The sequence below is a fragment of the Elgaria multicarinata genome, chromosome 15 (genome assembly GCF_023053635.1).
Source record: "Elgaria multicarinata webbii isolate HBS135686 ecotype San Diego chromosome 15, rElgMul1.1.pri, whole genome shotgun sequence".
Classification (NCBI taxonomy): Eukaryota; Metazoa; Chordata; class Lepidosauria; order Squamata; family Anguidae; genus Elgaria; species Elgaria multicarinata.
In genome coordinates, this window is record NC_086185.1 from 22,436,810 (window position 1) to 22,463,573 (window position 26,764).

Here is a 26,764-nt window from a genome sequence, read left to right on the forward strand (position 1 = left end):
TGTTGGGAGTGTCAATAATAAAAGTGTCAAACAGGCTTGGGGATCTCCTTAAACTTTCTCAGTGTGCAAACACAGCTGGAGTGTGCTACCCTTCCTTTGTTAACAGTGAAATCTTAAGACGTGCATTCAGAAGTTATTCCCACTGTTTTTAATGGGTCTTACTCCCAAGTAAGTGTGTCTATGATTACAGTCTTACTGATGAATCCTGAAGGATAGCCAACTTTTCAAAACTTTAGTCTCCATGCACAGAATTTTTAAAATTTACTTATTTATGATGATTTCTACAATAGTTAAAGGTACAGGTCTAGACTGTTCTTTTTCTGGACAACTGCCAATCTTAGGTGCAAATCAATGGGACACACCAAAAGCAGCTGAATGGAATAGGCTGCTAGATAAGTCTGCCAAGGAAAACAGGTTTTCTCCATAGCAAAACATCTGGTAACTTCAGTAATAAACTACAGAACATACCTGTGAATGAGCTTATTCGTCTCTACCATAAAGAAGACTTCAATAGGTAACGTCTGTGTTAAGTGGAAAATCAGACTTTGTTAAAACTCAGGAAACGAGCTATTTTGTTTTTAAAACACCCCCTCTGTGTTTTTTTTTAAAGAACACTTCATAAGGCATTCTGGTCATCATGGATGTAAAGAAATTCTCAGGAAAGATGGTGAGCCCTAAAAGAGCCAGATTTCCTGACAACAGAAATACCTAATTCATACCTATGTTCCAGCCGTGTAAGATCACAGTGGAAAATAGTTCCCCCCTTCCTGCTGCTAGGTAGCTGTGAAGGGGCACATATTAAAACACAAAAGTTATTTGTCATACTCCCCTTGCTTTTTACTGTTACGGATGCAAGTGTTATCAGGAGAATTCAGACGATCATATCTTGGCTTATTAAACTCCCGTATGAATGAGCCTTTTGGCCATGTAAACCTTCCACAAATCAGGAAGTCTTCAATTAAAGAGAGTTTTATCCAAACCAGGAACATCTTTCGAACGAGGTAGGAGAGTAAATCAATTCCAAACCATGGTTTAATATCCTGTCTTGCTTCAAAGCTGTTAAACGTAGTTTCTCCATTTAGACAAATTGAGAAACTAGTCAACTGAAGACTTCCTGGTTGGATGCTTGCTTGTTTTCTTTACTTGCTTGTGCGAAGGGAGGAGCAAAGAAGCTGTATGAGTGGCCAAAAGTTTCATTCATATCTTAGCTTATTAAGCCATGAATGGAATCAATAACGTGTTTTCTGTAATTGACAAATCGAGTTAAGGGAGTGTGGTCTCATGTTTATGGATCTCAAAAGTTGAAATTGAACCTAATAAGAGCACTCCCAAGAATGCTTAATTATACTCTGAGCTTACTTGTGTTTAGAGGAAATGTTACAGGGTGAGTCAAAATACTTACTGATGGTTTGATTTTGGAAACCTCTAGGATGAAATAGACACATGCTGTTGCTCGTGGGATGGGTTTCCTGCATGTTGGGATGCTCCAACGAACCCGGTAATAGTACTTTGTACAGTACTGTAGTTCTTCCTCGCTGAGATAAGTGGTCCAGTGTAGCCAGCTCTCATGAAGCTCCCACGTCTGTGGAACAAATGTAAGCTACATTGTGGTCCCATGCATAAGCTCCTTCATGTGCTTTCCTTGATCTATGCAGTAGATAAAAGGAATCACATGGAGGTGCTTATTCATAGACTCTATAGTAGCATAATGGGAGAGAAAGTCGGGTACATCTAAAGCCCATTTTAGTTGGAACTTCCTTCAAGGAACCCAGGGCGGCGTACATAATCCTCTCCATTTAATCCTCACAACAACAACCCTGTAAAGTAGATTGGGTTGAGAGTCTGTGACTGGCCCAAAGTCACCCAGTGGGTTTCCATGGCCAAGTGGGGACTAGAACCTGGATCTCCCAACTCCCAGTCCAACACTTTAGCCACTACACCACAGGTTGGGGAAAGCTGGGTGAGAGCATTTGACTTACAACAGCTGATTCACAATAAAAAAAAAGGAGGGGGAGTTGGAGATGTATTTATTTATTGCATTTTTATACCGCCCAATAGCCGAAGCTCTCTGGGTGGTTTACAAAAATGTAATGCACCTAATGCTTCTTTAATTCATATGTTTTGGCAATGCCCAGTTGTTGCCCCCTTTTGGGAGGAGGTTATAATAAGGATAAACTTTGTACTGAAACAATCGTTAATATGGAATGATGTGCATGACCTAAACTACCTACCAGTTTCTTGGAAGTTAACACATGATCAGCGCAAATGGATTTTCAGAGCCCTTATGACAGCTAAAAGACTTATGCTATCACATTGGAAGGACAAATGCTCACCTCCCATAATGCAATGGACTGAGAACTTAACAACACTATCAATATTTGAACAGATGTTATACAGGCACGACTTGCGAGTGGATAAATACATAGATATATGGTCTGCTTTTCTTGAAACCTATGCATAACTCTCCCCCCCCTTTTTTAATGAATATTATTCATGATGGAAAAAATGATATTACTATATATGTATTTTGTAATTGTGCTTTTAACCTGTTGGTTGTTTTATTGTGGTTTTAATTTTTGTGAACCGCCCAGAGAGCTTCGGCTATTGGGCGGTATAAAAATGTAATAAATAAATAAATATGTATTTTTTTATTTTTCATGATTTAAAAATAATGGTTTTTAATGGGGGGTTCTGTTTTGTTAATATTCACAATAAAAGGAAAGAGGAGGGGGAAGCAGCTGGTGACAATAGTGGTGAGAAAGTAAATTCACTAAGGGAGGAGGCCATTGAGGGTGACTTGCCCAAGGGCCCATAAAACCCTGGGGCCGGTGTACCCCCTATAGCCTAGATGGTTTAGTACCATCTAGTACCTGGGCTGATCTGACGCTAAGAGAAGAAGCATTACAGAAATGAGTCAGTTTGTTTTGCTGAATGCTAGAAAACGGATTTATGATTTTGGACTCTTATCACCTTGTATAAGGTTAACAACTGATGTTTGTGTAAAAGCTTCTAATTTATTTATTGTATGTTTATACTGCCCGATAGCCAAGGCTCTCTGGGCAGTGCACAAAATCATAAAAATACTGTGGTGTTGGAGGAAAATTCTGAGAGTGCCTTGGACTGCAAGAAGATCAAACCAGTCCATACTCCAGGAAATAAAGCCAGACTGCTCACTTGAGGGAATGGTATTAAAGGCAAAACTGAAGTACTTTGGCCACTAATGAGAAGACAGGATACCCTGGAGAAGAGGCTGATGCTAGGGAAAGTGGAAGGCAAAAGGAAGAGGGGCCGACCAAGGGCAAGATGGATGGATGATATTCTGGAGGTGACGGACTCGACCTTGAGGGAGCTAGGGGTGGCGACAGCCGACAGAAAGCTCTGGCGTAGGCTAGTCCATGAAGTCACGAAGAGTCGGAAGCGACTGAACAAATAACAAAAAAATAACAAAAAAAAAGGTAAAAGTGCAATATAAAATCAGATGAATTACAGTCCAGGGAAAGCCTGTGTGGAGAGGTATGTTTCTAGGAGGCGTTTAAAAGCTATTATATTTCCTGCCTCCTGAAGCACATGAGGGAGGGTTTTCCAGAGCGTGGGTGCCACTACAGAGAAGGCCCTGCAGCTGAGGTGCTTCGTGGCTGTGTTCCGTCTGTTTCAGAATAGCCAGCAGGGCCTCCTCTGAAAAACATTACTGTCATCTGGGTATATATAAGGGTAGGCGGTCTGCTAGATATGCTGCTCCCAAGTTTAGGGCTTTATAGGATAACATAATACCTTGTATAAGGTAAACTGAACTCATGTTTGTGTGTAGCAGAATTCAACGGGGGAGCATTTTTGTATCTTCGATTATAATTGCATTATTATTGCAGGGCTAATGCTTTGAACTGCAATGTAGAAGCTACTAATTGTGGATTGTCCTGTGGTCTAAAGTTAAGCAATCTACAAAAGGGACTACTGAAGTATCCAGCATCTTCTGAAACCAAAGACACTTTGGGACTGGCCTACTGCAAAGTTGCAAGCAAGAACTTCATAATTTTGATTGCACTTATTGTAGTAATTGTAGTATTTAATTGTACTGGGAAATCGTGGCATGTTGTGTATAATTTTAAAAACTTACTAAAGGCATGTTTGTTCAGTTATATCTTTGCAAGGTTTCTTCTGGTTAAGCCCCATAAGATCCACACAAGTAGAGGTTAGACCAGCATTGCCCGCTCTTAAACTTACTCTCATATAATCCTCAATCTGTGTCACCCCTTTTCCTGCAGTGAAATCTTTGCACTTCAGCCATATAATATTTGGTACTTCATATTTGGCTCCTGCAACTGAAAGGGACATGGATTACTCCCCAGCACGGGTGGACTGCATTCCTTCTGAAAGGCTTCACAAAGCACAGTAAGCTTACGTTGCAATAGTGCCTCTTTCCTTCGCAGCTCTCTGATAGTATCCTGTGCCCCTTTGATCACATCAGTGACAATTGCATTCGCTTTCTCCTTAATGGCTTCCAGGTCCTCCTCATCCTCTTCCACAGACACCTCATCATCTTCCAAGTCTCTTGTTAACTCCTCCATTGTCCTAAACTCTTGGGAGAAAAACGATCATACAAAATCAGAAAGATCAGCACCAGGGGAAAAACAAGAGTGGACCTTCTCTGCTGCCGCTCCCAGACTGCAGAATGGCCTGCCGGGAGAGATCCGCCAACTCAATAGTCTTTCTGAATATTAAAAAGCAATAAAAAGCAAATTTACTGCCCCACTGACACTAGAGCCACCAACCTCCATTCCCAGATGACCATGCGTCTATCTAAGAGAGCGCCTGTCTTGCTATGAACCTACCTGAGTACTAAAGAGAGGCCCTTTTGAGGTCAGCAGTAGCTGCAGAAGCCTGTTTGTCAGACAGGTGTAAAAGGTCTTTTTCCTGTGTTGTCCCCAAACTATGCAATGTAAAGACACGTCTGTTCAGTTTAGCCATTTAAAATGTGTTATTTTTAACGTTTAAACTGTTTTTAATGGGTTTTTTTATTGTTGCAAGATTTTCTTGCTATAAATTGTTGTATACTCCTGTGATTACTTTTTAGCAGGTAAGACATCATCCTCATCCTTGACCCGTTCGGTGATTTCCCCATTATTGTGCAGTTTCCTCCCCCATTCCAATACGTTCAAATGCCTCTCCTAAGGCTGAGTTACTGACAGTAAAAGCTGTAAGCTGAAATATGCTGGCATTTTTGGCCTCACCCCTTTGTCTTTCACCCTGCCTACCATCAGGATGCAGCCTCTGACAACTTCTCTGAAATGGAGGTTCCACTTCTCTGTCACCTGAAGATGCCCGGGATTGAATCTGGAAACCTTTGCATGCAACACCAGCCCTCTCTAGTGCTGAGCTACACCCCTGCATGATATTTCTGCTTGCAAATACATCTTACTACATGCCCGCATGGCAATTTTGCAGTGTGCATTAAAAAAAAAAAAGTATTGTGTGTGAAACACAAACAAAATATGTCAATGAGCCCATTCCTTTGCATTTCCTGTAGACTCCACTATAAATGCAAATAACAAAGCATGCAGGCAGCCCTGGCACAAGAAAGCAGGTGCCTGTTGCTCTTAGAAATAATAATCAAGGAACATGGTATTCATCATATCAGCACTTCCTCTGCTCCTACAAATAGAGGCTTACGAACTTCACTACCTGCCTGGAAGCACCTTCCAACTTCTTTCCCCTTGTGACGAGGTCTGTTTTATTTCCTCTGAGATGCAGGGTCCCAGGGCTCATTAAGCAGCTGTTTCGCAAGCTTCTGTGACAAGTGTTTGGTCACAATCATCACCCAGGCAACAGCCAATAGAATTCCAAGCTTTGATGAACAGGCATTCTGTCGCTTAAAGGAGACAGAGGGATTGGCTCTTTGGGATGCGGTTCATCCTGTTTTCACAACAGCAATTCGTTATTCATTCATTGATTAATGACTCTCATGAGTCCAACGTATCCAAACACCAAGGAGTGTGCACACTGCATCTCTGTGTGATACATCATGTTGGCCTTGCCTCTTCCTGTACAGATTCTGCTAGGTGTGTTCTAGTTAGGCATAGTAAATTAATTGTACACTCTTCCCTAAAGCACAACTCAGATCCCCCCGCTCTTCATTCCCACAACTTGAGAGGGGTCCTGCTGCAGCCCAAGATGATCCATTATCACCCATGAAAGAGAGAAGTAGACTACCGTTAATGGCCACTACTCCTGATGGATATATGCTACTTTCTGTATCAGAGGCTGAATGCCTGTGTACACCAATTGCTGGGGTACATGGGTGGAAGGGTGCTGTTGCGCTTGTTCTGCTTGTGAGTTTCTTGTTGACAGCTGATTGGCCACTGAATGAACAGAGTGCTGGACTAGATGGACCTTGGGTTTGATCCATGTTCTTATGGTTTATTTAATTCATGGGTTGTCATGATGTACAAACCATGATTTGTTAACCACAAGCAACCTAGAAGGAGAAGTATTGGATTGTGGACTCTGAGTTGTGTAAACCATGGGTGGTTGTGGTTGTGTATGAACCCAGAACCTTGAATTGTTCACAGATTGTTTCACTGCCAAGTCTTTACCATGCAACTTCCTAAATTTAAAAAAAAACTAAACTAAAAAAAAACATTCATACACACAAGAGGTTATTATTTATTTATTGAATTTGCATCTAAAATGGGTAGAAAATAAATCTGTTATGGGTTGATGACTCATCAAAGCCAACCCTTGGTAACTTTTAAAGATTTCTCAAAGCCTCAGTGAATGCATTATCGGTTTCAAGTAGAGACGGGAAACAGACAGCCTCTTCTCTCCTGGTTGCGGCTCACTGTTAGCTCTGCCTCTGTTTTGGCCTCACCGTCCTTTAGGCCATGCTCAATTCATACAATGCCTTTCCAACAGGCGCTCCAGCATCAGCCTGTGTGAATATGCTGCCCAAACACAGCAGGATCCAGCCTCAGCACACCCCAGCCCTCGATGAATTCCTGGTTAGTGCACCCTCTTTCCTAAACGGACAGCCAATTAACGGTAAGTTTCTTTTATTATTAAGTTTCTCTTTTGTTATTTTATTATTTTACTTAGGTTGATAAAGAAGATATCCTTGATTTATTTCAGGGCCATTAGGTGACTTTTGCCCACCCAATTCTTGTCTTTTGTTTAGCAATCTGAAGCTTGCCACTTGAAACCGGCCCTTTTTCTGCAGTTCAGATCCTTGAGTCTACATACAGAGGACTAATGCTGGAGGTGTGCCCATTCGGTTCTCCCACCACACTGGGCTTTTGGCAGACTCCCAACAATACTACATTTTTACAGTAAGCAGCATAAAACACACCCCTGTATGTCTTAGTTCTAGCCTGGCCCGACCCCCTACCCAGATTCAAGCAGAAGGGGCACAGCTTGACCTATACAATTCATAAAAGCATTGTTTCTGTTCAGTATATATTTGTTCTGTAGCCTAACGAAGAGGGGCTTGACTTCTGGCTGGTTCTGATTGAAACCCAGAGCCACCAGCCACCACTGCAAAGAACCATGTTATCGTGTACCATAAGCCGGAATGGGGCAGAGTAATTTGCATGTCTTCCAGCAATGTAATTGGGGGTCCCAACACTTACGTCACCTGGACAGCAGGAATGACCAAGAGCCCTAGAACTGCTAAGTGTGCAAAACGTGTCATGAGCATAATCTCATTCAAGGACAAATTGTACACACTTCTTTCCAGATCACCATAACCCCTGTCCATCAGCCCATCCTTGATGTCTTGCCTGGATGATGATGATTATTATTTATATAGTAATAATAATAATAATCCAGGCAAGACATCGTTCAGCTTGTTCATCTCCATTCAAGCTAAAACTCAACTCCAAACACCGTGGTCATCAGCAGACTGATGACAATTATTATTGCATTTATATCCCGCCATTTTTCCTGCAAGGAACCCAAGGTGGTGTACATAATCCTCCTCCTCTCCATTTTATCCTCACAACAACAACCCTGTGAGGTAGGCTGGGCTGAAAATCTGTGACTGGCCCAAAGTCACCCAGTGGGTTTCTATGGCCGAGTGGGGACTAGAACCCAGATCTCCAGACTCCCAGTCCAACACTTTAGCCGCTACACCACACTGGCTATACCACCTTCAGCCCAAACATTCAGATGATCTCTCCCAGTGGTTTTATAGAAGTATCAAAAAGAACAGGAGACAAGATGGAATCGTATGGCAGCACAAACCAATAGCCCCAGGATGGAAACAGCAGCCTTCCGGCACCTTATACTTACTAAGAGTTACTCTGATATATTTATATTACTGTTGAAGCAAGTTAGCCCAGAAATCAACGGTTTTCTATAGGTCCCCCAAATGGTTTTCTATAGGTCCCCTCCCTTCTCCAATAGTTTGTGTTATTTCAGTCAACTTTTGTTTCTTTTTTACAATATTGACAAGCAATGTAGTATCTTCTTTATGATCAACATGCTGCACTTTTTTTTAATGAATTCCATGTTTATTAGTAGGCTGGTATACAACTCATCAGTCTGTTGCTTCAGTCAATATTCTCCAAGCCCTGAAAAATACAAAATGAGACAAAAAAAAAAAGTTCAAGGTGTCTACCAAGCATAACATTGCTATTAAACTGTATTATGCGGCCAGGTTTAACAAATCTCTCTTTAAAGTGTTCTTCATAATCCCACTGGCTCAATAACATCCTGATCTTAAGAACACAGAGCAAGTTGTCAAACTTTCATACACCAGAGTGCACATTCAGGCTTTCATGTCCCTTTGGGACATCAGAGAAATGAAGGCTGCTATTGGCCCAAGGGGCAGGGGGGGCTGCAAGTCTAGGACCAGAAAACTGACTACTTAGAGCAGGAGTGCACAACCTTATTGGCTGCTGGGGGAGGAAGTGGAGCGAGAGGAGTTATTAGGAGGGGGGGATTTGGTGGCAAGGGGTCAGAGCACCCCCGGGAGGCTGCAGTTAAGGACTGGTGTGGGGGATACCGGCAGCCCCTGGCTTGTGTGCATGCTTCCCTGGGCTATGAGTTGTGCACTCCTGTTTTAGAGAAATGAGAAAAATCTTAGAATCTGAATTATGAGGTCTGTGAGGAACATTTACCAAATTAAACCATGCAAGCATTGCAATAATGCCATGCACTTTGGAAGGGGCCTTGCAAATGCAGATAGGTTAAATGGACTGTGAGACACTGCTTGCTGCTTAAATATGTGGAGGACAGAGTCTGAGTAGCGTTACTTAGTTTACTAGGCAAGGAAGTCGACTCCAGTTCCACTCACTGATGCCCTGGTAGCACCAACTGTTCCAAGCATCTGCTGCTCCTAGTTGCTTCAGGCATCCTTCCTTTCACCCATAAGGATGCAGCCAAGCTTGTTTAGATACAGTGGCTGTTCGACACATTGAGTGTATGTGTCTATATCATAAGGACATAGGGCACTCAGAACCTGGGCTCCAGCGGCCTCTTGGAGCTACAAACTACCAGTGCAAAAAAGTGGAGAGGCAGGAAGAGGTAACTATTTTCCAGGCTGAATATGGCCTCCGATTACCTTATGAGGAACAAATGCCTGTAAGCTACATAATCAGGCAGCTCACACAGCAAGACTTCACCAAAACGGAGGAGAGCATAATACAAGAACAGAAAAGTGAACTCAAAGGGCATTAAAAAAAACAGCAATCCTCTCCCCAAAACTGTAAACGAGCAACAGTAAAAATCAGCTCTCAGGATTTCTGGGGTGACACTTTTACTATTCAATAACCTTTCTCCTGCCTAGCCCAGCACCATTGATTGTATCAATAATTTATTTTCAGTTTCAAAATTCTCAGGTTGGATTCTGCTCACATGTGGTGAATACTGACAGAGGTGCAGGGGTAGAACGCAGCCAGAATTTATTCATGCAGATGTGAACATGGGACATTTTGCTAAATAATAATAATGATTTTGCAGAAAAGTTTGTTTAAACCAACCCTGGAGTCATAGTAGCGATTGGTTCCAGACACACGCCTGTCTCTTTCCATCAGGTGCCACTGATAATTGTTCCGAGCAATCCTCTTCTCCTATGCACAAAAAAATGAGGTGGAGAGAATGTGGGCAAGAGTGAAGGAAGAGAGAAGTGATAAAAATATAAGTAAAAACCCCAGATGCAAAGCAAAGTTGATATGAAGAGGAAAAAGTTTAATAAATGTAAAGGATACATCCCTTTTTCAAGATGAGAAACACACTGCTCAGCCGTGCTTCACAACCTAACAATGGAGCTCAGTTATACAAAGATAAGATCAGTTCAACTAAGGAATAAAGATCTTGTAGGCAACCCGGAAAGCAGAGTTCACACATGTGCCCTAGTTTTACCAATTTATTTTAGACGTTTGCATGCCAGTCTATAACTCAAAAATTCTCTGGAGGACTTACCATAAAATAAAATAAAAACAGAACAGAACATAAAACTGTAAAACCAAACGGCAAGATAGAACAAAACTCACACCAACCCCAAAATTAAAAACACTGGGTTTAAAATTATAGGCCCAGGCAACATGTGTTATTTAAAAGTCGTGGGAGCACTGAAAGGTGAGGCGGAAGTAAGCCTATAACTAGACTGTGCTAACATGAATCGCAGGTGTAAGACTGCTATCACTAAATATCCCCCTTCAGTCTCTGCCCCTGCAAACATTCATACATAAAGCATTGCTCCCTAAATGTGTTAGTCTTTTAGGTGCCACAAGATTCTTGGTTATATTTATATACTAACACATATTTATTTAAAATATTTATTAAATATGTATTACTTTATTAAAACATATTAACAACAACAACAAAATTTCTATACCGCCCCATAGCCGAAGCTCTCTGGGTGGTTTACAAGAGATTAAAACTTTAAAAATGATACATAAAATTTAAAAACGTAAAAACATACAAGAGACAGTATATGCAAAAGCAACATACACAGAGATTTTGTGTACAATTCTGTGCTTTTCAGTTTTGGGGAGGATTTTACAAGGCACCAAAAAGAGGGAGGAAGAAGTAGGAGGGTTCGTGTACTGGGGGGGAGAAGGGACTAGTGGTGATCCTCCAGATGTTTTAGCCTACAACTCCCATCATGCCTCACCACTGGCAGTGCTAGCAAGGGCTGATGGGAGTTGTAGGCTAAACCATCTGGAAGGCCCCAAGCGACTCAACTTGTCAACGGTACTTCTAATAAGGGCCCTGCGGTACTCACTTTGTTTCCATTTGTGTATCTGTGGATTAAGATGGTGGAGAGACCAGGGATGGTCAAGCACACGTACATGACCGTCAAACCAGGCAGGATTTCGTACCACATCCCGACGGCAGCTCCGTTCTCCCAACGACCTTCCCGTGCAAAGAGCCCAAACGCCTTCAGCCGAGGAACAGGACAGCACCATTGCGCATGCGCATTGGTCTCGCTCTCCTTTCCCCCCCCCCGTCAAGCCTCTTGAGACCTACCAGGGAATCCGACCCAAAATGCACCGCGCCGGCTTCACGACAATCGACGACCGCTGTTGCTATAGAGACCAAGAACTCGAACGCGTAGTTCTTGTATTTTTTAAAAAAAAACCACCACCACAGGCAGATGAAAATGATTCTATACTTTTTTTTACCCCTCTTCTTTATGTTTTAATTCGAAAAGGTTTCTCTGTATATAAATGAGCCGTTTACGTTTACGTTTTTTTAAAAAGTCCAAAGCATGTCGGGAATTAAAGAGCCTCTAAAATGGAGTCTCCCTCTGACGCATGCCGGGAGCTGTAGTCCCACAGCGTGCCGGGCTCGCTAATCTCTATGGCAACCCTGCGGCCTGGAGGAGTCGGGACGTCCCCATGCCTGCGAGGAGGGCGCTGTGGCGTCGCTTTCGCAGCGGGGCCGGCTTTTCCTGCCCTCCGCTAGTCCCGCGAGAGGAGCGATGGCCAATGGGAGAGCGGGGATAAGCTGAGGCGGACGGAGGAAGGCCTGTTGTTACCGCTGCGCCTACGATGAAGGAGGATAAGGAGAACGCCAGGCCCAAAGAGAAGCGAGGCGGGCCCCTCACCCCAACTGGGCTGGGCGCGGCCATGGCCGGGTTGGACGCCAAAGCGGGGGGCGAGCCTGACAGGCTCGAGCGGCCTAAGGACAAAAAGGAGACGCTCAGCAAGGTGCGCTCGGGGGCCTTTCCCCTAGAGGGGCCCAGGCGGACCGGCCTCTGCCGCCCGGTGGTACAGCTTCCCCTGGACTGCACCACCCGAGGCAGTGTGCAGGGGAGGGGAGGGTGTTCCGTGTTCGACTAAAGCTCATTACTCATCGCACATTAGCATGTTATTAAAGAAGAAGTCTGGGCTGGACTAATGATACTGACATGCTAGTCTTCTACATGCAGGGAGATGATTTCTTTTTACACCACCCGAGGCAGTGTGCAGGGGAGGGTGTGTGTGTTCCGTGTTCGACTAAAACTCATTACTCATTGCACATTAGCATGTTATTAAAGAAGAAGTCTGGGCTGGACTAATGATACTGACATGCTAGTCTTCTACATGCAGGGAGATGATTTCTTTCTCTTTTTTTAAGGCGGGGGTGGTAGTGAAGGAAGCGCATTAAGACGTGTACACTCTCCATCACAGCCACCTGCAGCCTCAACTGGCTTCTGTTGGTTGTGTGAACTGGCACGTTGTGGGGGGGGGGGGCGTGTTCTTATTTTCCTAAAACAAAATTGCTCATGAAAAACTTTTTGTAATTTTAGGCTTTTACATTTCATATTGAATTATGATGCGTTTTGTGGTTTCAATTGTTGTGAACTGCCCGGATAGCTTTGACGATGATGGGGAGCGGCGTGTGTGTGTGCATGTTATAGAAATGTAATAAATAAGTAAAAAAACTAGCATGCCCAAACTAGATTTATCACATCTTCCTGGAATGCTAGTTTTCTATTGGTCTGGTGAACCGCCCAGGGAGCTTCATCTATTGGGCAGTATAAAAATGCAATAAATAAATAAATGTGCAGAGAAATATAAGCTAGCATGCCAAAAACAGATCTGTCTCTTCCTGGCATGCTAGTTTTCTATCCACGGGGAAATACTTGTTTTTAATCTGGCTGGGCGGTGGGTGATGAGGAAGCTGTGCTCCTATTGGTATCAAAATTCTACCCATGATATCCCTTTGTTTACTACAAAGTTGTAGATTGTCTGAGAATCTAAAAGTTCTCTTACTAGGGAATGCTTGGTCCTGGTTAACAAGGAGAATTATTACTTTTGTCGGTACCTATTGAGGGTAGAGAATATGTTTTATCAAACTTTGGAATGATGGTAATGAACCAGATTATTATTATTATTATTATTATTATTATTATTTATATAGCACCATCAATGTACATGGTGCTGTACAGAGTAAAACAGTAAATAGCGAGACCCTGCAGCATAGGCTTACATTCTAATAAAACCATGATAAAACAATAAGGAGGGGAAGAGAAAGCAAACAGGCACAGGGTAGGGTAAACAGGCACTGGGTAGGGTAAAACTAACAGTATAAAGTCAGAACAAAATCAAGTTTTAAAAGCTTTAGGAAAAAGAAAAGTTTTTAGCTGAGCTTTAAAAGCTGCGGTTGAACTTGTAGTTCTCAAATGTTCTGGAAGAGTGTTCCAGGCATAAGGGGCAGCAGAAGAAAATGGACGAAGCCGAGCAAGGGAAGTAGAGACCCTTGGGCAGGTGAGAAACATGGCATCAGAGGAGCGAAGAGCACGAGCGGGGCGATAGTGTGAGATGAGAGAGGAGAGATAGGAAGGAGCTAGCAAACTGGTTGAAAGATAACATAGGAAGGTGCCTTATGTAAGTTGGACCATTACTACTTCAATATTTTCCACACTGAATAGCCATGACTCTCCTGGGTTTCAGACAGTGGTCTTTTTCTAGCCCTACCTAGAGATGTCAGCAATTGAACTTGGGTCCTTTCTCATGCAAAGCATGTGTTCTGGCGGAATTTGCCCAAATCAGGGAAATTTCTCATCTAATTAAAACTTAAATCTGGGGGGGGAAAAAGACTTACTCATGTCGCACTTCATTACTTTTCTGTAAAGGACTTGGGCATGCATACATAAATATTTAGACATTGGAATTTGGGCACCTGGGAAGTTCTTGTTATGAAATTGGAAGAGGAGGTGTGACTATATTATATAATTCTTTTATTAGAATGTAAGCCTATGCGGCAGGGTCTTGCTATTTACTATTTTACTCTGTACAGCACCATGTACATTGATGGTGCTATATAAATAAATAATAATAATAATAATAATAATAATAATAATAATAATATAAGAATACAGTAGTGTAAAGCTTATTACTCGAGATCTACCAGACCAATAATGCTCATTTTTGTTTTAAACTGAAGTTTGAGCAGTGCAGACCTGCAATTTTTTAAAAAAAAGTTTGAAAGAATTCAGAGCATGAGCTTTGATAGCAATTAATTTCTCAGCGCCAAACAGAGGGGGCAGCCCCTTTGCCAGCAGGATGACTGACAGTCCTGCTTGGCGAATCGGTGTGGCATGAAGGCAGGGCCTGGGTGCACTTGCACGGGGAGGGGATGGAGGTGGCCAGTTTGTGTGCACAGGAGAGGGAGGGACTGAGTCGTGCTGCATGCAAATTTCGAAGAGGAAATTCGCCAGGCATGAGCCACATTTACATCATTCATGAGCCCCTCTGTGGTGAGGTGACTGATGGACAAAAAAGCAGGAAAGAGGCAGAGCCACCAGCTCCCATAGTGACTTGGGCTTTACACTAGTAACTATAAAGTGTGGTTCCTTAAAATATCTGCATTCATTGTTTTGGAATATGAAAAAAAAAGCAGTTGAACAGCCATTATTTTGGTTGTACAATACATATGTCAAGACAAGATGTTTGTAAAAAGTGAAACTTTTTCTTTAAGGTAGTGATTCGACGCCTGCCCCCCAGCTTGACAAAAGAACAGCTTGAAGAACATCTCCAGCCTTTGCCTGAACATGACTACTTTGAATTCTTTGCTAATGATTCTAGGTAAGTGGGATTTTAGGCATTTGTTTGTGTTGCATGTAACAGTGGCATGTCATATTTGTCTTTCAGTTTTACACCCGTCTGTGCTGTGTATATTTACAATCATCACTCAGCAACGTTTCCTTATACATTGCCATTTTCTGTCCTTCTGCAGTTTGTACCCTCACATGTTTTCCAGAGCATACATCAACTTTAAAAACCAAGAAGACATAGTTCTGTTCAGGGATCGCTTTGATGGTTATGTTTTTGTTGATCACAAAGGCAAGTAAGCCTAAAACTTGGTTATGTATATCATATCTCTGTTTTTAATATATATTGGCATACATTTGTAAAGGAATTAAACTGTAATAATGGAAAAGTCCATGCATTTATTCACTATCTTTGAATCATGGTTTCAAAAGACCGCTTTTAAGGCCAGTTCGTTCCTTGATTAGATGGCAATGTCCCATTGATTTCAGTGGGACTTATTTGGAGGTAAGTATGCATAGTATTGCCATATAATAACCCAACTCTAAGCACACTTTCTCGAAAGTATGTTGCATTAGTATCAGTCGGACATGTTTCCAAATAACCACTTTTAGGATTGCAGTGTAAGCCTGACAGTCTGATCCGTTGCTGGGCTGAGGCAGTATTGTCTAGGACACATCCTAAAAATTCCAGCACTTCTGATCCAGGAGGATTTACTCCTTTGCTCCATGTGAGCAATACAAAGGGCTTTCAGTGTGGGGAAAACACACAGCTGGTACCAGCCACTTACAGCACATCCAAACAGGCCCCAGATCCCTTGTGTGGGAACAGTGATGTACACAAGATCTCTGGTAATAGGGAATTTAATTGCAGTGGCAGCTAAGGCACAGAGTTGAATGACTGTTCCCCAGTTGCCAGCATTTTCTACTCAAACAGCTGCTGCTAAAGTGGCACTATAGGATCATGCTAATTATATTCATTTGCTTCCTTACCATTCTACATGTAGCCAAATTTACTTTATCGTTTAAACTAGGATAGTCTTTGGTCAAAAAGTGTTTAGTCAGTAAGCCCCAACAGATAACCATATGGAAGTGTATGCATTTGTGTGGCCAAAACAGCAGCTTTCAGCTCATTATAAAACCATCATCTAATTTGCCTGTTCATTAAACAACTCAAACCGTATCGTGGTTTTTGGGCCAGTTCACACGACATACTTTCTGTTCATGTGACCGCTCTTCTTCGGTATGCCCTCAAGCACCCCAGTATAATGTGTGATCCCGATAAACGTGGCTATGGGTAGCAGTGCTTCCTGTGATCATGAAGGTATCATTTTTCCAGATACTGCTGCAGGAGGCCTGAACAAACAGCCCATGTGGGCAAGAAATGCGTTGTGTGAAACTAGCCCCTCAAAACACTGTCTTGGTTTGGGCTTGTTTGTTTTTGCTTTTGAGACATACACTCAGTACAACAATTGTAGCCCCTGCTTCCGTTTCTAACGTAGAAGTTTTTAATTTTTTAATTTTTTTTTTTTTTTTTGCATACAAACAGGTCTAGAATATTCTGCCATAGTGGAATTTGCACCATTTCAAAAATCTGCCAAAAAGAAGAATAAGAAAAAGGATGCCAAAGCTGGGACCATTGAAGATGGTTAGTAGTAATAGTTGATTGTTGTGTCATCTGATGAAACTAGCTTCGGTATAGGAATCAAGAGGCTGTGTGGCTTTGCACACTTCCTTGGAAGTAAGCCCAATTGAACACCATTGGTGAAACTTCTGAGGGAACATGCATAGAGTTGCAGTGCTAGAATTATGTTTTTAAATAATGTTGGCTGCACCTACAGCACAGTTCTAAGGATCTTTGATCAGAAGTTGTGTTGCTGTGTTCAGTGAACTGTACTTCCTGGAAAGTGCATAGGATTGCAGCCTTAAGCATTTTAGAATGCTTTTAGAAAGTTTTAATCATGTATACTATGTTTTTAATCAGTTTTTATGTGTTTTATATTTACTGTTGTTCCTTGCCTTGATCCAAGTGGAGAGGCGGGTAAGAAATAATAATAATAATTATTAATTATTATTATTATTATTATTATTTAAGCTGATACAAAAGAAAAATGTTTAGCACTTCATCCATAAAACCTTATTAGATCATTTAAATAATTTTATTCAGTATTGCCATAACTGTAGCACAGAAACTTTAACATGTGATATATCACTCTGGATTGCAAGATTTTAAATGTAAAATCAGCAGATAGGTCAGGGGTGCATAACTTGCACACATACACACACACACACACACACTGAGACAGCTGCAGCTCCCAAGGATGCTCTCTCATACACACACACTCACCAAATTCCCTCCTCCAGCAATCATAGAATCTTATAATAATAGAGTTGGAAGGGGCCTACAAGGCCATCGAGTCCAACCCCCTACTCAATGCAGGAATCCAACTTAAAGCATCCCTGACAGATGGCTGTCCAGCTGCCTCTTGTGTGGGAGAGCCCATGACCTCCCTAGGTCATTGGTTCCATTGTCGTACTGCTCTAACAGTCAGGAAGTTTTTTCTGATGTCCAGCCGGAATCTGAACCTCTTTCAGCCTGAGGGTGGAATTCCATGTCAGATAAGCTCTCGGGTGTGGGTGTATATTCCAGTGGTCGGCAGGGCTTCAGGCAAAAGGGGTGAACACCAAAAGGCGCAGGGGCAAAAATGTTGGCCTATTAAAGCTTAAAGTGCTTACTGCCAGTAACTCAGTTTTTAGAATGAGTGGGGGAAACTGCACAGAAGCCAGGAAATGGCCAGAGCGCTGGGTGGGGTTCCCAGGAGGGCCAGGTTTGGCCCTCAAGGATGAGGTTCTGCACCCCTGTTTTACAGCTATGACTGCTTTGGGGAGTGGGGGCACAGCTCAGTAGCAGAACATATTTGTGTGAGGACGGTCCCAGTTCAATCCCTGGCATTGCCCACTCTAGAGAGGGATCACAGCTCAGCAGAAGAGAAATGGGTAGGGAGAAGGCTCTCCAGTTCCTCCCCCAGCAATCCTCATATAGATTGCTCTTTCCCTACTATTGTTAGAAGTGAGGAAAGAGTGATGTGTATCAGGATCATCGGGTGTGTGTGTGTGTGTGTGTGCGTGCGCATGCAGCCCCCAACCTCACATGCGGCCCTCGGAGCCAAAAACAGTGTACACCTTCGAGATAGGCAATGGCTTCTTAAGACTATGCTCACACTTTTTTGATTATTTTGTTTCCTTATTAAGGAAAACACAATGTGACAGTGTGGTGCACATTACTTGCTTCTTTCTAATCTGATGTACTTTTAAAGATAGCTTTAGGCCTCTGGTCTGCTCAAGTTAAACAATTGCATCTTTATAGGTAGCTAGAAATGCTAAAAGCGATATGTTCTTGAAGACATATCTCATATGACTGCTGGGTGGCTATTCCTACGTGCTGTATATTATTTTTAAAGTATCTATATTTATGGTGCATACTCCTTGGTTCTTCATCAGATCCAGAGTATAAGAAGTTTTTGGAAAGCTACAGTGCTGATGATGAGAAATTAACATCCACTCCTGAGACGTTACTAGAGGAAATAGAGGCAAGGAACAAAGAATTAATCGGTATGAAAATTATTTTGTTGCAGCGCATATGAGCTGGTTTCCCTGAGAACAAATAGTATATTGTTGATCTCTATCTTTGAGAGATAATGTGGTTTTTGTTAATCCTTGCTAATTTCCATATTTTCTGAATGATTAGCCCTTTGGCGTTTAACCTTTTGCCCTTCAGATGTTTTCTGTTATAGTCCTCATTATCCCTGACCATTAGTCAGGCCAGCAGGGGCATATGGGTCTTTGTCCAAAACATATGATGGGCACCAAGTTGCTTTGAGAGAGAGAGAGAGAGAGGGAGTATATTTTTAAATTGTTCGGAACAGCACCTGGAAGTCCCACATTCTTTACTGTGGTTCAGCTGAGACCCGTGTTGCTTAATGTGGAGCTGAGCTAACCAAACCTCTAACTATGCGAGCAAACAGCTGAGACATACCTCTTATACAGCTCAGCCTACCTCTTATACAGAGAGCAAACTGGCACTTAGGTGCATTTAGCAGGAAATTACAGCAGCTAGTGGGTTGTTCAGGCTGTACGTGCTTTCTGTGTGGGGTATAAAATTTAAGATGTATCCTCTTAAAAATTGCTATCTAAATAGGGAAGATATTGTAGCTGCAGCAGCATTTCCTCATGGTGAGATCTACTTGGGAACTTTATTAAAAACCAAGTGGTCTGCTAGTGCAACTGAAAAAGGCAGCAGAGCTTTGCTAGGACAGCAAGTCTTTCTGCTTGATAAGCTGAATTTAGGGCTATGAAATGCATTTCTCTTTGTATTAAATAGTGGTGTTTTGATCATGATATTCGTATTGTCTTTGATTGCAATATTCTAAGCGTTTTATAAATAAAGTCAAAAACACTCTTTTTTCAATCTTTAGCAAAAAAGACAACTCCTCTGTTGAACTTCTTGAAGAACAAACAGGTAATAATTGTTCAGAGTTATTGCCTGCACTTTTACTTAACGTGTGTGTTGTGCTCAGTAAGACTTTCCTCATAATAGTAATGCGGAGATGTAATCTTGTTATGGGTGCTTGTGTGTTTTCAGTTTTCTTTGGAAAGGTATAAATTCATCTGTTTAAAATGATTATTATTCCCATCTGTGTCCTAGGTTAACAACACTGCATTTTCCTCACTTTTAGCATATTTTTATTGTTTATTTATTTCATTTTTATACTGCCCATCAGCTAAAGCTCTCTGGGTAATGCACAATTAAAAAACATAACATATAACAAGTATACATTTAAAATATAAGAAGTTAAAAACGCAATATAAAATCAGCTGCATTAAAAACCAGAGAAAGCCTGTCTAAAAAAGTATTTCTTCAGGGGGCGTTTAAAGGATATTACGTTTTCTGCCTCCCAAACCGCACAAGGGAGAGGGAGGGTGCTTCAGAGGGTGAGATAAAGGCCATTATTATTACAAATATTATTATAAAAATATTTGTAGGCTAACAACTAAATTTATCAGCACAGTTTTTTGTAGTGCTATGTTCAGTTAAGGTCAGTACATGTTATGGTGCTAAACTTCTGGGTGGAATTCTTTCCTGGTACAGAGCCTGGAATAAAAAGTTCTCCCTTGTTATATTTTTCGTCTACAGAGGATTAGAGAAGAAAAACGAGAAGAGAGGAGGAGACGAGAACTAGAGAGGAAAAGACAAAGGGAAGAAGAAAGGAGAAAATGGAAGGAGGAAGAAAGAAGGAAGAGAAAAGAAGCTGAAAAAACAAAGAAAGTGGAGAGGTGTCCAGAGAAAGAAAGGGACAAATCAAAGGATGAACCAAAGATTAAGGTATCACTTTGTTCCTGTAGGATGAATTGGCCATACATGTTGCACTCTTATGCTTACCATATTTCTTCGATTCTAAGATGCACTTTTCCCCCCCATATAAACATCTCTAAAAACAGGGCACGTCTTAGAATCGCGGGTGCGTTTATTATTTCTTAGAATCAAAGCTTTTTTTCTGTTGGTGGTACTGAAATTACTGTGCGTATTACTATCGATGGCGTCTTACAATCGAAGGAACACGGTACTTGTGAAATACTTCAGCAGGGCAAACCATATGTATGTCACATATGGCTTAAAATCCTATGCATACTTGAAAGAAAGTTCCACTGAACTCAGTCGGGCTTACGTCCGAGTGAAACTGTATAGGATAGTTCTGTATACTAGACAGTATAAGAACTCCTAATATGTAGGTCAGTGGTGAGCAAGTGCGGAAGGCTTGGTTACCATTTTTTCCTCCCCGTGGTGGGCTGTCCAACCCCGCCCCCCCACATCAGTGATTGTTTGTTTCTTCTTTAAAAAGGCATCTGTAGCAGCTATGGATCACCAAAATTTAACCCTTTTGGCAATTCGTAGCAGCTATGAATGCTTTCTTATTTATTTATTTATTTATTTATTTAAGGATTTTTATGCCGCCATTCAGCCAAAAAAGGCTCTCATGGCGGCTTACAAAAGTATTTCTTGACAGTCCCTGCCCACAGGCTTACAATCTAAAAGACATGACACAAAAGGAAAGGGGATTGGGAGGGAGGAGGAGGAGGGGGAAAAGGAAAGCAAACTCAGGCACTACAGTCTTAGTTGGAAAGTTCAGCAGTTACAGGTGACAGCAGGAGGGAGGGGGCTCTCAGCTGGAGCTGGACCCAGGCACGGTGGAGAGGTGCCTGGCTGCTGCTTCCTCCCTCTCTGGTGGCCTCTGCAGTTACAGTTGGTAGCAGGAGGGAGGGGGCTCTGAGCTGGAGCTGGACCCAGGCACGGTGGAGAGGTGCCTGGCTGCTGCTTCCTCCCTCACTGGTGGCCTCTGCAGTGACAGTTGGTAGCAGGAGGGAGGGGGCTCTGAGCTGGAGCTGGACTCAGGCACGGTGGAGAGGTGCCTGGCTGCTGCTTCCTCCCTCACTGGTGGCCTCTCCAGAGACAGTTGGTAGCAGGAGGGAGGGGGCTCTGAGCTGGAGCTGGACTCAGGCACGGTGGAGAGGTGCCTGGCTGCTGCTTCCTCCCTCACTGGTGGCCTCTGCAGAGACAGTTGGTAGCAGGAGGGAGGGGGCTCTCAGCTGGAGCTGGACCCAGGCACGGTGGAGAGGTGCCTGGCTGCTGCTTCCTCTCTCACTCTTCCTCTCTTCTTCTTCCCCACCTGAAATTTGGGTGTGTGTTTGCGTGGGTGTGGCCCACCCCTGATGTGGATGCTGCAATGTGGGACGCATGATACATAGTCTGATAGATATCTATTGTTAGGAAGCTGGGTATGAAATGACTACAACCCTCTAGTCCTCATGCCCAACTGAACCAGAGCTTTAAGTCTGTGTGAGCACTTTTGCTTGCATTAATCCCTTCTTCCCTGCAACTTACTTTTCTGCAGTTCCCTTCCTTCCCTCTGTATCAACATTTAAATTGTAAGCTCCTCCAGGCAGGCAGGGACCTTTCTCTTGTATGTGTTTGTAGAAAGCTATGAATTCAGATGACGTTGTAATAAATAGCAATACAATGACAGTATAAGCAGAAGTGACAAGATGATCTTTATTGCACTAGCCATTGGATATGACAATTTGTTGAATTTTTTTTTTTTTTTACAAGTAAGAAGAAAACAGAACAGGGCTGCAATCCTATACCCTGTTATCTCGGAAGAAGTGCCATTGAACTCAGTGGGACTTCCTTCTGCATATACTTGTATATGATTGGATTGTAAATCACTTAAAGCAAAATTCAGGTGATAAACAGTAATGAATGATGAAAATAACTAGTTATGCTAATGTCCCCACTGTTGTCTTACATACCCTTCCTTTTAGTGAGGGACCAGCTTCCTAGCACAGTTTAGCATTAGAATTAACTTAGTAAGGAAAACTAAATTTGTTCTCTTCCTAGCTACTTAAGAAGCCAGAAAAAGATGAAAGAGACTTTGAAAAAAAGGAAAAAGCCAAGAAAATGGAAAAAGAAAGTCTGAGGGAGGAAAAGGCTGTCAGTGCACCAGCCAAGCGCTCTGATGGGGAAACTAAAGAGGAGAAGCCCAAAAAGTTAGTGTTACCTTTGCAGTATGTATCCTTGTTTGTCAGAATATGCTGGTTAATTAGGTTGCCTTTTCCCAAATTGTTTTTTTATTTTATTTTTTCACTTGGCTAGTGTTCCCAATTAAAACTGGAAGAAGATTATACTTAAAACTGTATGAAGGAAAGTCATAGGAAGAGTCACATTTTGGCCTTTCTGGCAATTTTGAAATGGCTCTGAAGTCAAGTGTGCAATTAAATTAGGACCTATTCATGTAAATTTCCTTGAACACTTCAAAATGAAAATTGTAAATATGACAAACAAGTGTTTAAAAGCATGTATATCACATATCCCAGGAAGCAGAGGATTGTCTGCAACACCCTGTTGGATTTACATTCCTGTGTAATGTATGAAACAGCCTTTTGAAATCCTGATTTCCAACACCTTTTTGTAGTCATTCCATATAAATGAAAAAGGGCCTTGGGGCTTTCCAGAGATATACGTTAGTTTGCATTCAGTTAGATCTGAATCTTATGTAAAGTTGCCATAATGCTGAGTTATTCTCTTTTGTGTTCTCAAGTTGAATCTCCAAGTCTCTTTTACCCAGATTTGAAGATGACTGTGGAAAAGACTACAGGGAAAGAGAGTATGACCGAGACAGAGAGTACAAATTTCGACGTCAAGACGAAGAGCGGCGGAGGCAGAAAGAGCGCTTTGACAAAGAGAAGGTTTTCAGGAGGAAAGACGAAGATGCAAAAAAGGAGAGAGATCTGTTCCGAGAGAAAGGAAAGAGAGCTGAGTTGGCAGACTACATGGGAAATGCAGACAAACCTGAGAAAGGAACCAAAGAAGACAAAAAAGATGAAATGGCGAAGAGGGATCGCATTCGAAACAAGGTGCTGGATGTATAATATGTTCTTGTTAAGATGTAGATATGTAGCTCTTGCAGACATTTTTCTGCTATAGACAGAAAGGTGTATATAAACCATGATGATTCCATCGAAACATATGTTTATTATTATAAAAGAGGGGTGATTTTATCATTTATATTTTAAAAAATATTTTAATACAGCTTAATTCCAGATGAGAATGCAGAGGCTTGCAGTTAGCTGTAGAAGTTACTGGCTTGCTGATGACACTCATATTCTGCTCTCTAAGGAGTTCAGGGTGGCATCCATGGGTGTGATCCTATTCTACCCTCTTTAAAAAGTAAAAGAATAAAAACGCCATTAAAAGTTACATTTTAAAAGAACAAGGTTCAGATAAAACTCTGGCTGGTCATTCCAGGAAACCTTCTTGGAACAATAACGTTTTCGTAAGGCGCTGAAACCAATACAACATTGGGACCTGCCTGATCTTCAAAGGCAGGGGATTCCATAGGAAGGGGGCCACCACACTTAAGGCTTTTCTTTGGGTGGACTCCAATCAGACCCTAGGGCCTGAGCAGGCCCTCGGATGACCTCAGTGACCGGGCAGGTTGGTAAGGGAGAAGGCGCTCTCTCAGGTATCCTGGTCCCAAGTTGCTTAGGGCTTCGTACACTAGTACTGAGTACTCCAACCACTCCACTGGAAGCAGAGCATCACAACTGAATGTATTTTTTTTTGTTTCAGGATCGCCCAGCCATGCAACTCTACCAGCCAGGGGCACGGAGTCGAAGTCGTTTGTCCGCGTATGATGAAAGCTCTCCAAAGTCACCTGATCAAGGAGCAGATAAAAAGCAGGAATGTGAAACCAGTAACAGAAAAGAGGAGGAGTGATGAGCCTTGTGTGTCCACACCGACGTAGCAGCCAAAGAGCATGAACTGCGCAGTCCAGAAGTGCCTTGGAGAAGAAGGAAGAGGAGGAAGAAGAAGGGGAGCAGTACTTTTGGATGTATCTGGTTTCAGAGCCTCAATGCAGAGCCAAGACGCAAGCGTGTATTTTTGTCATGCGTTTTACGTTGGAGGGGGTGGTGGCAGCACACTGCAAGGGGAGGAAGACTTCCCGGTTCTGGGAAACGTACAAAGGCTTTGTCACCGTAAAATAAGTCAAGTGGCTACGTAGCCCGAAATGAGTGCTATTTCCTATGAAAGCCACGAACCAGTATTTGCACTTAAAATACAGCCATGTCAGAGCCTCGTGATTGCTCAAGTATTAGCGTCTTTAGCATTGTGCTGTGCGGTCCTGTGGCCTTGTGACAGGAGGGGGAAAGCCCGACATATTTTTAGCACTGGGAAAGTCCTTTTGTCTGCTGTGCTGCTTTAGCTGATAGCGAAATTAATTTTGAGACGGTGGAGAGGGACGTAGGTCTTTTCTTCTTTCACTGAAGATTTGGATAGCCTGAATAGCTGAGCTTAGGCTATGGGAAAATATTTTTTTTATTTACACATCTCATGTAATATACTGGTACAATTTTTATTTTAAAAGTAGCTGTTTATGTTCTTCCTTCTCCCAGCTTTTCTCTTACTTTTTTCCTAGTGCCCTATCAGGAAAATGTTATATTTCAGTTGTGCATTTTCTTCCCTGATGCACTAGAGCATCTGGCAGTGCAGAAAGAAATTGTACTAAGAGTTGTGGCTCCTCCTTATGCTAACACAACACAGCTATTTTATATGTAATAAAACTCTGTGAGATACAATTTAAAACTGCTTGTTTGTATGTGGGAAAGCTGGTGAGCTGAGCTTCACTGAATGTTAATCATGTCCATGGTCACCGAGGGCAGGTGTGTGCTTGGCCTATTTCCCAAAACTGGTAGTGCATCCAAATCCATGGGTTGAGTTCAGTGGTGGCATTTTGCTGATGGAAGCAGTTGCATCAGCAGAATTGGTGCTTCCCACTCCCCTGTGCCCCCTCAAAACAGGGTTGGGAAATCCTCCTGAGCAGACTTTTAGTTGGCAAGGAGTACTGCAGAGGAAGGAGAGAGGAGGAAAGTCCTGTTACGCCGACAAGCCGTTGGCTGTGATCAAGTGCATTATTCGAGTATCTTATTTGCATTGCATTCCACCTCCCCAGCGCACCAAAGATCAATGTTATAGCCCTATGTCTTTCTGTATTACATACGAAAGTGCAACATAAATGTCGTTAAATAAATAAAACTGAAAGCTGCCTTATATCTGGCCAGACTGTTTGTCTATCTAGCCCAGAATTCGCTTCTCTGACTGGCAGCAACTCTGGAGGCACGCTTAGGCCCACGTCTGCGAAGCCCCATGACACTTTTAACTGGAGATGCAAGGAATTAAACCTGGGACCTTTTGTATGTAAAGCATGGTCTTTGCCACTGATCCATGTGTCCATCCCCCACTCCCCCATTACAGAATGGAGTGCAATTCAAGATCACTTTGTAAACATAGATGTGGGTATAAATCTACTGATGATTTGCTGCTCTCTAATGGTACCCAGATTCTGATAACAAGAATATAAAAGAAGACTGTCCAAAGTAACCTAACACTGAAAAGAAAAAGGAAGCCGTTAGTGCCAAAGGGGGATTGGTCCTCCTGCCCCAGCAAATACCTTTTTCAGGAGAGGGATTTTTCTCAGGACTGCAGTAGCAGAAGAAAGGGTAAAACATCTCCCTCAATTGCTGGTGCAATTTGCAGTTTTAAAACCTGCAAGTTCGATGGAACAATGCATTTAACCTCATGTTATATAGCCTGAAATATTTGCTTGTGGCATGATTGAGCTGTCAAAAACTAAAAGCAAGTGCTGTTCAAGGCAGGAAAATGTCATTACTCAACTCCTACGTCCTTTCAGTTGTGTTGCTTCTTTCCACTTCCGTTCTGTTTACATGGAGCAGATGAACGTTCTGGATAATCAAGCCCTAAAAGGAGAATGTGGTTGTGTTAATCTATTGCAAAAAACACACACACCAGGTTCACTCCCTTGAAGAATTCACTTTTTGTGCTTCACTGCAAAGAGCCGGGGCTTAATTTCTAAACCAGAATGCCGGGATTTAAAACCGTTCTCCCTGTTAAGTGTGGATGCACTGTGAAGAGTCTGTGGGAAGTGTAAAACACACTGCACGTGCTCAGAGGTAGAAATTAGACCCCACTCACATAACAATTAAAATTCGGTAGACTTGCATTTTTAAAATGTAATTTCAGAGCGTGTTTTAAAAGGGTAGGAAAATTAACGTATTTGCGCTCCTTCACAACACTCCCGATCAGCTGAATCGGCTCTTTAATGGTTAACGTGTCCTATTTGGGTTGTTTGTAATACGCAGGCGCTTGGTGGGAACCTTGCA

The 26,764-nt window shown here is 42.3% G+C and overlaps 2 protein-coding genes across 3 annotated transcripts; one reads left to right on the top strand and one right to left on the bottom strand.

Moving 5' to 3' along the window:
* Positions 1–8,479: 8,479 nt before the first annotated feature.
* NDUFA1 (NADH:ubiquinone oxidoreductase subunit A1) lies at positions 8,480–11,393 on the bottom strand. The gene is made up of 3 exons (XM_063141596.1): positions 11,219–11,393; positions 9,972–10,061; positions 8,480–8,561 (listed from the first exon to the last, which is right to left on the bottom strand). Exons 1-3 carry the CDS (start codon positions 11,318–11,320, stop codon positions 8,541–8,543), a joined length of 213 nt encoding a protein of 70 aa, XP_062997666.1. The 5' UTR covers positions 11,321–11,393; the 3' UTR covers positions 8,480–8,540.
* A 483-nt stretch (positions 11,394–11,876) lies between these two features.
* On the top strand, positions 11,877–25,634 carry UPF3B (UPF3B regulator of nonsense mediated mRNA decay). 2 transcript variants are annotated; one of them, XM_063141662.1, is made up of 10 exons: positions 11,877–12,146; positions 14,902–15,008; positions 15,160–15,266; positions 16,521–16,619; positions 18,473–18,583; positions 19,447–19,490; positions 20,166–20,354; positions 22,434–22,573; positions 23,152–23,440; positions 24,156–25,634. In XM_063141662.1, the coding sequence occupies exons 1-10, from the start codon at positions 11,988–11,990 to the stop codon at positions 24,300–24,302; spliced, it is 1,392 nt and encodes a 463-aa protein (XP_062997732.1). In that variant the 5' UTR covers positions 11,877–11,987; the 3' UTR covers positions 24,303–25,634. The 2 variants fall into 2 exon arrangements, with proteins under 2 accessions (XP_062997732.1, XP_062997731.1); XM_063141661.1 differs by having other exon boundaries at positions 11,878–12,146; positions 22,425–22,573.
* Positions 25,635–26,764: the final 1,130 nt, after the last annotated feature.